Source organism: Benincasa hispida, chromosome 11, assembly GCF_027475165.1.
Source record: "Benincasa hispida cultivar pf3 chromosome 11, pf3_genome.v1.1, whole genome shotgun sequence".
Taxonomy (NCBI): domain Eukaryota; kingdom Viridiplantae; phylum Streptophyta; class Magnoliopsida; order Cucurbitales; family Cucurbitaceae; genus Benincasa; species Benincasa hispida.
In genome coordinates, this window is record NC_143488.1 from 51,683,083 (window position 1) to 51,697,456 (window position 14,374).

Here is a 14,374-nt window from a genome sequence, read left to right on the forward strand (position 1 = left end):
GTTTTGCAAGTGTATCAAAGTACACTATTTTAAGAGTTTTTTTGAAAATCCTTTTTTCAGAATAAGTATACAATGTGTATTTTCACCATTTTTTTTCGTCTTTTAGGTTCTAAAAAATATCAAACCAAAAATAGCTCACAGACCAAACAGACAGAGCAAAAGAAAATTTGAATAAATAAAAGGGGGAACTTTCTAAAGAGAAACAATACGTCTGTGAAGTTTTTCATCACACTCATCCTCCTCAACCTCATCATCTGACACAATAATCTCATTCCCTGGTAGTTCTAATCTCCCTCCCATACAAAATGATGGCCTCAAACTCTCTGTTTCAATGAATTCACCCTTCAATCTCTCCTCAAACCTTTGATCACTGCAGTTGAGAAACCAATTTAATGAACATCTGATTCCCTTGCTCTGCAGCCTCTCATACCTTGGTTTTATCCTCGATTCCAAACTGTACGTAAAATATTCGGGGAAGTTGACAAGTTCTTTAATTGGCCTGCCCATCTCAGACTTGAAGAAGTAGTAACTGTTTTTCATGAGTTCTACACGACAGGCGACCAGCTGAGGACATTTAATGATCATCTTAGCTACATCAGAGGACGGAATACCGCGTCCAAGAAAGAACTCTGCCGGTTTAATTATCACGTGTTGGTGAAGGCTGACTATCTGTGGCATTTTTTCTATCACTTGTGCAAACCCTGCAGGATCAATCTTGAGCTTTAGGTCAAAGAAAAATTGCTGAGAAGACAACTTCGCTTTCAGAGGCAGCCCAAGAATTTGTGGATATTGTGCAATCACCGAAGGAAGCAGCTCCTTCCTAATCCCGAAGCTTAGCAAGCAATCTATATTGGGCTTCACGGTCTCTTCAAGATCATAACCAAGTATGTATGCTCGCTTCTCGAGCATTCTTGCTACTATCTTCTTTGGCAAACCTAAAGAAACAATAAACTCAACGAGGGGCTTGATCATGGTTCCAACTCTCATCCCCAAAAAGTACGGGTATTGTGTGACCATTGGTCCAATATCTCTTGGATTAACACCTATACTCACAAGATATGCAACAGATGTACTCATTGTCCCCTCAAGCTTGAAACCCAGAAGCTCAGGGTATTTCTGGAGGACATATCCAATATCTTCTTTCTCCACATCGAGCCCACGAAGAAGCTTAATGACGGGAGCAAGCTCAACAATGACACTGGCATGCAAGACCTGTGGATAATTCTTAATAAATTCTCCAAGTTTTGGCCTTGGAATCCCAATTTTCTCCAAGTAACCTAGAACAGGTATTATATTTTTGCGAACACTACAACCTAGCATTAATGGGAACTCGTTAATGTCATCGATCGTCAATCCTAACTTCTGAAGAAACTCGACACGCTCTCTCATGACTTCAACCGTAGAAGGCAGCTCCAAGTGTTCTAATTCATCAGGAACAATCCCCAAACTCTTTAAGTAGTCACAGATTATGACTCGGGAAACAAGTTTTTCTTTGCGCCCTTGAACAGCTCCCCAGGTGACCGTAGGCATTTCATATTCAGGAAGTTTTGAGGATTGAGTCGAATACAGTACACCTAATGGAAAAACCCTCCAAAAGCTTTGAATATGCGATTGGTGGGCACATGGATTCAGGTAGGATTTGGTAATCTTGGGGCAGAATAAGCCAAATTTCTCGTAAATTTGATGGGCAATGCCCAAAACCAGGGAGAACTTAGCAGATTTTCTTGGCCTCATAAATGATAATGCAGTAATTTGAATCAAAACTGCCAAAGAGAGAACAAGCAGCGCCAATCAGACAGAGTAACTGAAACAGAAACAGAAAAAACAGCATCTAACTCCATAGAATCCTCCCAATCTCCTATTAGAAAGCTGTAAGGGCAAGGAAGATAATAAACCCTAAAACGGAATTCACTTACATAATAATATTCCCAATCTTAAAAGGGGTTAGTTTGTAAGATCAATGTTTACAGGTGGTCATTGAAGGTTAGAGTTCAGTCCAGTTCTCATGAATGCAATCGCAGTGGAAACGGAAAGTATCAAAAACCCAAAGTGGACGACGATGAGAGTGTAACAATGGAAACCTAAACTGGACGAGAATCAAGATATGAAGTGTGAGTACAAGCTAGTGAGTTGGGTTGAGAGATGGAGAGAGACATACCGGTATCCTTTCAGGTGGAGGAACGGCGAGCTGTGAACGGCGGCGGGCGATGGGATTTGGACTTTGGGAGAAACAGGGGAAGGAGAGGGATAGCAGGGGGCGACTCTCGCTTTGAATGAATTAACAATGAAAATTTCACCAAATGAAAAAAAAAAAAAAAAAAAAAAAACTTCTCTACTCGTGACAAGAAACCTTTTTACTATTGACCTTTTGCCCATACAAAATTCTAAAATTACTTCAATTTTAAAAGCCTTCAGATGGTTTGGTATCTGCGCTCCCTACGAATACTTTACAACAATAGGACCCTTCATTTCCTTCTCAAAGCATTTTTCTTTGAAAAATTCTCTCAAATTTGCTCCCATTTTCTCTCTGAACTTCAGTCAAGAACTCCTCGTAGGTTTCTCGTCGATCGTCTCTATGCACTTGTCATTGTGATTTGAAAGGTATGAGACTCTTCTCCTTGAAGAATGCATGTTGATATTCGAGGGTTAATTATCTTTTAGGGTTTAATCGCATATTCGTTCATAATCGATCGTTGAGAGAATACTAAGCGATCAAATAGAGAATACTAAGCGAGCGTTTAGAGAATACTAAGCAAGCATTTAGATATTACCAAGTGCTTGGATAGAGATTACTAAGTGATCGAATAGAGAATACTAAGCGACCATTTAGATATTTATTGTGTGATAATTTAGGTTTATATCGTGTGATCATTTAGGTTTATATCGTGTAATCGTTTAGCTAACTGTTAAGCGGTCGTTTAGATATTTCTTATGTGATTGCTTAGGTTTATATCGTGCAATAGTTTAGCTAACTGTTATGCGATCGTTTAGATTTTTATAGTATGATCGTTTAGGTTTATATCGTGCGATTGTTTAGCTAATTGTTACGCGATCATTTAGATATCTGTTATGCGATCGTTTAGCTAACTGTTACACGATCGTTTAGATATCTGTTATGCAATCGGTTAGTTTTTGTTATGCGATCATTTAGTTTTCATTATGCGATCGTTTAGTTTTTGTTATGCGATCATTTAAGTTTTATAGACGATCATTTAGATATTTTAGACGATCGTTTAGATTTTCTAGACGATCTTTTAGATTTTCTTGTAATGTACATGATTGTCAGATTGGTAAGATGGTCGTCCCTGCTAAGAAATATTTCCGTGCTACAGTTGCTTGCCAAGTCCACAAAATTGCCCTTGTGATTAAGAATAAGTTGACAGAAGAACAGATGAGGTTGTATAGGAAAACGTTCTTTGGTCCACTGTTGGATATAAATATTGTTTTTAATGGACAACTTTTGCACCACTTTCTGTTAAGGGAGGTAGCAGATGCGAACCCAGACGTTATAACATTCAATATTCTAGGGAAGAAGGTAACATTCTCCCAAGAGGATTTTAACTTGATAACTGGGTTGTGGCCAACCAGGGAAACAATAGAAAGAGAAACAAGTGGTGAAAGGCTGCAAAAACTCATTCTTGGACCGAAGGACCCAAATGAAAAGGATAGTTCTTACAAGGATGTGGAGACCACATTCGAGAAGTTCAGTTTTACTAATGACAAAGATGTTGTCAAGGTTGCATTAGCACTATTTATTAAAACGGTGATGATTGGAAGAGACAAAAAAATCTAGTTCAATGTTAATATATTTGGGATTGTCGATGACCACGACGTCTTTGTACATTACGACTGGTCTTCTCTCTTTTATCGATGTACATTACTGTATAAAGGGATATGATTCAAAGAAAGCAGAACGTGATCACCATGTCTTACATTACTGTATAAAGGGATTCATACTTTCTTTCCAGGTATGTACTTTTGTTTCTGATTCATTTTAATAAACATTGAACCTGTGTGTTATGTACGTGTAACAAAGTTTCCATATCGTATATTTGGGCTTATGAAATTTTATCCACATCAAGTAAGTCCATACCCACCAAAGTCAGCAAGGTTGAAATTCCTAGAATTCTTAAATGGACTTGTTCTTGTGCTCTATCTTATAAATTATTGAGCAATAAAGTTTTCCACCCAAAAAAAGCAAGTAACAGATCACTTTTGACTAGTTCATTTGTTTATAGTTTCATGCATTATGACTTGCTCATTTGTTTATGTACAGACTATTGTTGTGTCAAGGTTTGTACCTAGCACAGAGGAGATAAGATACAAGGAGGACCGACTGGAAGGACTTAATGTGGTTCCTATTATTGGAGAAAGAAGGATTGAAAGGGTGAACACTCCATCGATTCTCACGAGTCCTTTGGTGGGTACGAAGAGCATGAACCCTATGTAGAAAACTCTGTAAATGTGCAAGGTATAGAGCCAGAACCACGTATGTCGATTCAGGCTAACCCAATAGAGCCGAAACCATGTATGTTGGTTCAGACTAACCCAATAGAGCCAGAACCATGTAGGCAACAGAAGTCCTCACGACACCGTCATTTCAAATCATACAAGATTCTCAGGGAGGAAATTAAAGAAATTTGCAAAGATTTGATGAACTTGACTACCATGGTCCGTCAGATGGGAGATACATTACTGTCCAACATCATCTGATAGGCCAATAATTGAACAAAATAAAGATGATGGTCCATCATCTAAATAAGGTATGCATTTTTGTACAGTCATTTAAATATTCTCAAATAGACGATCGTTTAGAAAATCTTAAACGATGGTTTAAATTTTCTAGACGGTCATTTAGATTTTCTAAAGGACCATTTACATATTCTTAAACGATCAATTACCTCCCTTGACAGAATAGTTCGTTTGATTTGTTTAGGATAGTAATAATACAAGGACTCATCATGATGAGAGGTACAATAATGAGGGGCCCCGTGATGATAATAATGGTGATGGTAACAATAATAAGGGACCTCATAATAATGATGACCCCCCTCAGACCGATGCAGAAGATCCCCTCGTACCCATCAAGAAACCTACAGTGTAGAAGATCCCCTTCAGACTGATGTAGAAAAAACATGTCAATGAACATGTCAGTGAACGACTAGTCAATAAACAGCCAATTGGGATGATCAATGAAGTCAATGAACTCTCCACTTAAGCGTTCAGTCTTAGGGGTCATTTCATTGCGGATTCAACAAAGATTGTGGGGACATCAACTCAGAAGGATGCTACTGAAGTTGAGGTACACCCCTGATACAGGGACCAAGTGCCATGAAGACATGCTTAAAGTATTGCCTGTCCTCTACTTCAACCTCAAATATCGTACTTGGATTTGCAAACTTAAGTGCCTCGTCATATGCCCTAACAATAGCATATGATCCTTCCAGCGACCCTCGTGCAAATACCAATCCGTACTCTCTAGCACGGTAAACCACCCGTAACTTATGTTCATTCCATAATCTCGTTGGACGTCCTTAATTATATCCCTCGGGCGGTATGTTCGACCAACTTGTTCGTTTGGATATTTCGTCACTTTGAAGGAATCACTTTCTTTCATTTTTTTCTCATGGACCCTCCACATGCATTGTTCCACCGAACATCGGATAGTTAGCAAGCTCTTTATTGACTTTTTTTACACGGTAGTCAAAGTTCTTTCTTATTGCAAGCATCAATAATTTAATTAACAAATTATATTTCGAAAAGAAAATTTGTCTGACCTTTATATCCTCGTCATTCAAACAAACATGAGGTATTGTGATGAGGTCGTCATACGATGGACCCTCTGATGGTCTGGGTATATCTATAAATGGTTAGGTTGGAATGGTGAAATGTATTTGGACCAAAGGCATCACAATTGGTGGGACAAAAGCAAGTAAAGTTGGAAACATTGATGTAAGGTGTTGGAGAAGATTATGGTCCTGAAGATTGCTCATATCCATGTTCAGTATCGAACTGTGAAGTACATCTAGGTTCATTGTTGTGACCAAACCAAGCTAAGGTCTTCATCGTCGATTATGTTGATCGGGGGAGCTGGGACTAATATATTGTAACAACATTTGATGTGTATATCAAACATATCCGGATCGATATTCAGTCGTTGGTGCATCATACTCATTAATTCACTGATTGTTATATCATTTCTGACTTTCAGACCTTTCTTATGACCTCCAACATAATTTCTTCCGGACTTATCTCAATCCCCACCAAATCGTACAAAGATGTGAAGTAGCATCATTAATCTACAATGGGATAAGAAAATCTTAAGCAATGTCCCATAAAAGTTTAAGAAATCGCACAGTAATTGATAAGTAAACGTCCAACTATTTATAAGTGCTCGCTTAGTATTGTATATGCAAACACATATAAGGTTTTGAACGATCATTTATACAATACTACACGATCGTGTAGTATAGTATAAACGATCGTTCAGAAATTTATATACAATCGCATATACAATACTAAGTATACGATCCTTTATAAATTACTACACGATCGTTTATAAATTACTACACGATTGTTTATAACTTAGTATACGATCGTCTAGTAATTTATGACCGACCGTTTATATTGTAATGAATTATTATGTATATATTACTATACAATCGTTCATTTAATGCTAAACAACACTTATTATGAAAGCGATCTAGGATAAGAAATATTATAGAATATCACTTACATTCTCTCTGTTTCTGAATCTGACGATGCAGCGATCAACAAAGATATTGGACTGAAACTCTGAAAGAACAATGGGAGAATTTCGTGGGGAGTTCAACAAAAAGTGAATACAGAGAATGACCTTCCATTTTGTTCATACCAATGTTATTCAATGTTATTGGTAGAATATTAGTTGGAAATAAATGCTTTGGTGGAATGTTGGTGTTGTATTGCATACACATTGAATCGTTGAAGGAAGAAGATGGATGGCTTTGGTCTGAAGGCTTTTTAAATCTAAGGGTAATTTTGGAATTTTGCATGGACAAAAGGTAAGTGGTAGAAAAGCTTTTAGGAAGTAGTCATTGGGTAGAAATGTTTTGGTATTTGAATCATTTTGTGAAATTTCTCGATAACCAAGGTGCTGAAATGATGGTGAAAATTATGAAAATTTTATGAGAAAATTATGAAAGTTTTGGATGGTAAAAAAAAAAAAAACTAACATCAATTTAAATCCTTTGTTGAAAATTGTGAAACTATAAAATTGTGTGTAATTAGGATCACAAAATTGAAAAACTTGTATCGGGCTCACGTAGTTAATTAAAAAAGAAGTCAAAATTATCTCGAAATATTGAAATTTCCTCGAAATATCAAAATTTCTCAAAATTTTCTAGAAATCTCTATATTTCTTCGGGAAGAATCGGAATATTCTCGAAATTTCAAATTCCAAGAAATCTCGAAATTTCGTCGAAATTAGGGGAAAAAAAGTTTTCTTCAATCAAAATTTCGAGCCCTTCAAAATCTCAAAATTTCGAGATTTTGATGAAAAATTTAAACTATGAAAATAACATAACTTTTTTAAGAAACAATTGGTTGACTAATTAGAAAAGCAACATGATCATTTGATTATTTATTGATTATATTATGGCAAAAAAATGTTAAATTTATATTATTTAAACTGTGAATAATTAGTAAGAAGTTTCTCAAGTTGTCATGTTATTTCTCAAATTAGTGACAAAAATATCAATTACTGAATTTGGAACTAATTACATATTGATATGTGTCCCAAATTAAAACTGAAGACATAAAAGTGATAAAACTTGATAATGCCAAGCAACATCATCATGATTTTTAATTGCATAGTCTAGTTTGGTCCAATTGGATCATAACATTTGAATTTGAGTCAAGTCAAGACCAAAAATAGGTTCTTTTGATTCAAAGGTCAATCGATCCCAAAATTTAATTGATTGGGCGATCATCCAAGCCTCAAATCCATATTGTCTTATGAGTATTCTATAAATAAATGAGTCATTCATTTTGGGGTTCAGAAAGTAAAGTTTTAGGAAGAACTTAAAAAGGAATCATCAACTATCAAAAGATCTCCTAAGATCTTGAAAACTAAACGATCTTTGAAGACTAATGTTTTCGAAAATAGTAAACATTCTTCTATGTTTTCCATTTCAAGAACATTGTCGTACTTATCTAGAGTAAAACGTACTTCTAAGAGAGAGAATCATAAGATCAAGTGTTAGAGATTGAACCACACTTCAGAAATCTATATAAACTCAAGTTCAATTTATAAACTATGTTTCTCAAGAAATCTCGTTTGAACAAATCGGCACGCCAAATGAAACTTTCTACCTTTCATCTCTCTAATTCAAGGTAAATAATAATGGCAAAGGAGATTGCATCTAAAACTACCGTTGCAAACGACTCCTTCCATGGGATTTTGTTACATGCAGTTGCTCAAAAGAGAGCTCACAGGAGCAAGAACAAATTCCTATCTTCACTAAGAGAATATGTAAACATATGATAAATCGCCTCGAGGCAAGATCTATTATGATTTTATGGCTTCAAGCCTCATAATTAATCTTTCAAGTATTTACAAATGACTATTTAATTATTTTTACAACATTATATTATCCATTACATGTTAATGTCCAATATCATCATTATAATCTTATACAATATGTAGTTGACATACAATAGGATCATATTCAAGAAATAACCTAAAAGATCTATAGTATACGAAAAAGGTGTCTTATCTTGATAACACTATGGTTACAAGTCACTTTGTAATTACTACAAATGATTAGATCTAATTCTTTCATGTAGAAACACGTAAGTAGGAGTTTCCTATACAATGAATTTGTATAAGACTAGATCACCAAAAATTAAATATCTCTTTATAAATGTGTTAACTGAGAAAATTAATATTTCACACGATGGTCATGACTTTATCTTAATCCTGAGTGATTTATGAACTTCTGTCCTGTGAATGTTTTTCCTTTGATTTGCATGAACTCCTGCCTTTGTTGTCACTTTGATAAGCCTACTATTTTGGAGCACTTGACGAAATACGAAGCTCGATCATAAGTTTCATAACATACAATTCAATCTTTCACATATAAGGAAACCAGATTAGTAATAATTCCCTTAAGTGTTAATTTCAGGATTTAAAAAATCAAGCTCCACTCTCTCACTAGCTCAATAGAGATTTAGTTTATGATTATATCATGAACAAATTGTTCATTAGAAGATCAGTGACACTTTCAGGTATTTGTGGTGCACATCAGTTTGGACCAAAACTTTAGTTTCAACTAAAGAGGATGAGTTACTATTAGCCCAAGATGATCCAAAATTGAATGGAGTATGCAAAGAAGTATGAAGGTTGTCAATTCCATACAAACTTTATTCATTAGCCATCAAAGCCCCTCCACCCAATCGTAGCTCCATGGTCTTTTGAAGAATGAGGACTTGATCTTGTTGATCCTAAATACCTAGAAAATAAATCTCCCATTTCAAATACTTTTGAAGAATGAGGACTTGACTTTGTTAGTACATGAATTCAAAATTGATTATATTAAAAAATACATTGTTTTATTTTGAATTGTAAATTTAAAAAATATAAAACAAAGAAAACTGTGAAAAACAAAGATGTCATTGGAGAATGTCGTCGTCATAGACATCTTAAAAATCCAAATTGTAAGAGGGGATCTAAAATTAAATAATTGTCTCCTATATTTGCATTCTAGGATACCCGGACATCTCAAGATGGTCAGATACTTCATATTTCACATTACTACAAAATTAATGGAGTATCCCATGAGAATCTTACCACCAAACAAATTTTTCTTGGTATATCTAAAGTTTTATACGTCTTTCAATTATGTCTATTATATCTATCAACATCTATCTTTTATGGTATGTGTCTATTAATCTATCAACTGTCTGTTGGTTACAAACCTCTATCAAGTATCAAGGATGATGTTTATCATTGTTTATACACAGGTGAAAGGAATTATGTAAAATTATCTAAAGTTGTTCGAAAATTTTATTAAAAAGAAAGTAGTTCTATTTGTCAATTCATAATCCTCCTGGTATATTTACAAACACGACTGATTCCCACCCATTTAAAAAAAAAAAATCTCTTTTTTTTTTAAACAAAAAAAATGTCGATTATTTAAAGCTAACACCTTTTATTTTAGAGCAGATATGGCAAGTTCATGATTAGTTTTAGCTTCTGGGTTAAAAATGGCCAAACTTCCTTCAAATCCACTTCTTCGTTTGCAATATAATATTATAGAAATGAAAATATTGATTATTTTTCAAAATATGAGAATCGGGCAAATTTAAAATTTCGTCCTTTTCCATTAAAGTTGCTATCGAACTTTTCATTTTCATTCAAGCTCTTTATCAACTTCTCAAAATACTTATAACATGGACGTAGGATCAATCTAGCTAGGCTAAAGTAAAGACCAAACCGTCATAACAAATACATTATTATTATTATTAGGTTATATTTCTAAACCAATTTGTAAACGCAAATTTTAAACTACTAATTGATTTTGAATGATTAAAAATATTTTTGGATTAATTTTGAAAGCAATAAAAATGATTTTAACAATTTTAAAATCACTCCCAGAGATGTCATAAAAGTTAAAATGCATCATAATATTGCCACCACATGCTGCATAACCATGAAGGTACAGTTATTTCACAAACAGCTCAAGCTGAGACCTCTTGATTGGGAGAAGAAGTGTTTAATTTCACAGAATGCTCAAGCAGATGGGCATTTTGTTGAAGATATAAAGAATATACTCATATATATTTATATATACTTCATCTTGAAAGCAATATGACACATACCTAGCATCTTTCTTTGTTCCAAAAATGGATCAAAAAATCAACACAAATTGTAGGTCCAGGCAGAGGTACAAATCCTTTAAAGTGATATTTATACAGACAGATGATGGGCACTTAGGCACCCTTACCATTATTCCATGGCTTAAGGACTCCCACTACTATGACCACAACAATGATTAGAAGGATTATGATGGCAATGCACATCCATTTCCTAGAATTCTTTTGCAGCTTCTTTGCCTTTTGAAGAGCAGTATTCCCTTGTTGCACATGATCTACTGCACTTGTAACCTGGAAGGAGCACAGCAGAATGAATACCTCAGTTACAAATTCATTTTACATTTAGTTACACTTCACACCTACAACTCCAAAATGAAGATATTTCAAGATCAAACTATAAATATTACATGTGATTCAATATTGTCGAGCATATCCCCTTGTGCCTCCACCAATACTGCCATGTCGAGAAATACCTGCAAAGTTAAAGGTACTTGGTAGATGTTATGTTTTGTTATGTAGTCATTATAAGAGAGTCAGAGAGACACCCAAAATAAAGGAAAGATGAAACGGAGGGACTCTCCCGATTGCCGTCTGAACATTCAAGCTGAACAACTATTCTAATTCCATGCAAATTTTCCTAAGATACCACTCTCAGAAGAGCTCTAACAAGAAATGCAAAAGTTTAAATTAATGTACTTCATAAGTTCCCCAAGGATTTATGACCAATTCGTAGATAAAATGTCATTCAAAATTTTAAATGTTTGAAATAGACAGTAATTAAAACTGCTTATTTTTGTTCCATCCAATGCTTTCCTTAACCAGTCGAATAAAAATGATTGGATTTATTCTCTTTAGCAGCCACAAAAACAAATCTTAAACCAACTTCTGACTAAATATCCAAACCTCCCGATTGACTTGGCAGTTGCATAAAGGAAATCAAATTAACGGTGTGTTTGGTTTAACTTTTCAAATGTTTAATTTAGAAAATAAATCATTTTAGAAAAAATTAAAGTATCTAGCAATCACTAAAAATAGCTTTTGGAATGCTTTCAAAGTTTATTTTAAATAGTTTTTATCAAAAGAATTTAAATAAAAATGACTTTTTAAAAAAACTTTTTTCTCTGGTCGGTCAATCCAAACAGGTCCTAAGTTGGATATTCAACTATAGGCAAAAGCTAAGAGTGAAAGAATAATGTATGCCAGCATGACCAAACACAATTTCCATTATACTGCCGACAATAGAAAACTTTTCTTCTTAATTTTTGACTTTACATAACTATCACTTCTAGGGAATGAAGATACTGTATGCATAAAATCTAATAATGTACCTGCTGTAGCTCGAGTAACTTCCTCTCCAGTTCTCTAACTGCACTATGACGCTCTTGAATTTCAGCTAGTGTGTCCATTACCTACGAAGTATTATAAACATATGGAAAGAAAAATATAACATACATAAATCAAGGCACAAAAAGTGTACTGAGATAATAATAACGCAGTCCATGTACACCAGTAAAGACTCGAAAGCATAAACTTTCAAAGCTAAAACTTCAATGCAAATAACACGGCTGGGGAAAGGAAGAAGGGGAAGTGATGATAAGGTAGAAGCAAATATACCTGTCCTCGCCCTTGTTCTTGAATTGCCTTCTGAAAAATTTGTTCACTATCCCCAGTTTCAATTAACTTCTCGATGGTCTGCATGTTCATATGATGATGGAAACACGGCCACCGCACGTTAAAACATTATCAATGGGATCCACAAGAATTCTAAGAATAGTGGAAGTACTACCTCTTCGTCAGCCCTAGCGCCTGTGACTGAAAATCATAGAAGCCAACAGTAAAAACTATAACTCCAAAATAATAACAGTTTGAGCACCATAATTTTTATGGCTGAGGGATCAAACCTGTGAAAACCCGTCTCTCAACAACCTCCCGGTATTCTTGATGGATTTTTTCCCGTAAAATCTACAATTAATATTGCAATCCATTCAACCCATGATCTTAGGCAATAATGACTCTAATCCAACAAAGAGATCATAAAATTTACCTGGAATTCAGTCATCTTGTCTTTTAACTTCTTTTTTAAGGAACTAATTTTTTTTTTTTTTTAAAAAAAAAAAAAATAATAATGAGTGAAACATTCCATTCATAAAAAATACATTTATCAAGACATCATGAAATTTATAAACTCAGGAAGCTATATGAATTATAACAAATTTGAAAGAAAAGAGGGAAAAGAAATAAAAAGGAAAAACTGAACTTTAACTAGACAATTGACATTATAGCCAAACTACAACAAGATCCAAGAAAACACCATTTTACTTGAATTTGGGATGGAAATATTATTATATTTTTTTCTCTATATTTGTGAGAAAATGCAAGGCCTTCTATGTTAGAAGAAAGCCCATCTACCATTAAGGAAAGACTCTTGTAGAAATAAAGTATAAATTTACCCGTAGTACACATCTAAAATCACAGAGATATAAAAAGACATCCAAAAATCCAACACTCTCCAAGCTGGTTCTTAGATGTCTTCCATATCCAGTTTGTTAAGAAGTTTATCCAAGTGTCTTTTCGAAAGGCCTTTAATTAGCATATTAGATGTTTCATCGGTAGTCGGAATATAAGATATATACAAATTACAATTTACAATTGACTACCACACCAATCTTCTCCTTTATGGAAACAGAAACGAGCCTCTTCATTGAAGTAATGAAATGAGACTAATGTTTAAAATACAATAATGGAGACGAAAGAGAAATAACCAACAAGAAACGAAATCAAGTACAATGCAAACACTTAGCAATAGAGTAGAGGCTAACTAAAGAAGAACAAACAAAGCACTACATCTTTAACAATGACTTGAATTGAATAGTCTATAAAAGATTGAAAGAGAGCACCAAGGGAAGGAATTGACTGGAGTCATCTCAAAACAGCCAATGAAGTGACGCGTCTAAAAAATGCATTGAATCCTTTCAGACCTTCAACACTTAAAAGTCTCGATCAAGATTATAAGAAGCTAAATTTCAACTTGAACCAAGCATGATAGATATTATCCAAAAATTTCAAAGACTTCTTCCCACTGTTCACTTCCTTTCATTCTCAAAAACAGCAAACCGAGACTTCATCTTGCATCCTTTTAAGTTTAGCAACAATAATAAAACCAACCCATCCTTGAGCTATGATAATAGCAACCGATTCACACAACCAATTTCACTACGTCATGGATAACCTTCTAGAGCTTAGTAAAAATTGGAGATGAATTTTTCTCAAGATTTTAATTGGGAGTTTGGAAATTGAAGTCTGCTTCCCCTTCAACCAAGGCTTAAGACCGATCATTCCTCTTCCATCTTCAAGAAATACCTAACTTCTCCACTTCCCTGTTTAGAGAGCAACTACCAAAATTATTTGCCAAGGAAGGAGGGAAAAAGAAAAAACAATGGCCTGTACTATTGAAAGGTCTTCCTAGATGACCCCCTTCTCTTTTCACATTGTCCTGATGTTCCAAGAAATGATCTTCATA

General features: G+C 34.5%; 2 protein-coding genes across 6 annotated transcripts in view; both read right to left on the reverse strand.

Annotated features, from left to right (window-relative positions):
• Positions 1-149: 149 nt before the first annotated feature.
• Positions 150-2,309, reverse strand: LOC120091844 (Mitochondrial transcription termination factor family protein). 5 transcript variants are annotated; one of them, XM_090307670.1, is made up of 3 exons: positions 2,159-2,283; positions 1,917-2,086; positions 150-1,763 (listed from the first exon to the last, which is right to left on the reverse strand). In XM_090307670.1, the coding sequence occupies exon 3, from the start codon at positions 1,732-1,734 to the stop codon at positions 193-195; it is 1,542 nt and encodes a 513-aa protein (XP_090163796.1). In that variant the 5' UTR covers positions 1,735-1,763; positions 1,917-2,086; positions 2,159-2,283; the 3' UTR covers positions 150-192. The 5 variants fall into 5 exon arrangements, with proteins under 5 accessions (XP_090163796.1, XP_038905920.1, XP_038905921.1 ...); XM_039049992.2 differs by lacking the exon at positions 1,917-2,086 and having other exon boundaries at positions 2,159-2,309; XM_039049993.2 differs by having other exon boundaries at positions 1,917-2,262.
• Positions 2,310-10,786: 8,477 nt separating this feature from the next.
• LOC120091254 (syntaxin-132-like) overlaps positions 10,787-14,374 on the reverse strand; it is a 34,154-nt gene continuing 30,566 nt past the window's right edge. The window contains exons 7-13 of the mRNA XM_039049203.2: positions 12,899-12,941; positions 12,756-12,816; positions 12,641-12,666; positions 12,469-12,546; positions 12,183-12,263; positions 11,262-11,327; positions 10,787-11,145 (exon numbers count right to left, since the gene is read on the reverse strand). Of these exons, the coding sequence (XP_038905131.1) occupies positions 10,972-11,145; positions 11,262-11,327; positions 12,183-12,263; positions 12,469-12,546; positions 12,641-12,666; positions 12,756-12,816; positions 12,899-12,941 (529 nt within the window). The 3' untranslated portion in view covers positions 10,787-10,971. The remainder of the gene's footprint in view (positions 11,146-11,261; positions 11,328-12,182; positions 12,264-12,468; positions 12,547-12,640; positions 12,667-12,755; positions 12,817-12,898; positions 12,942-14,374) is intronic.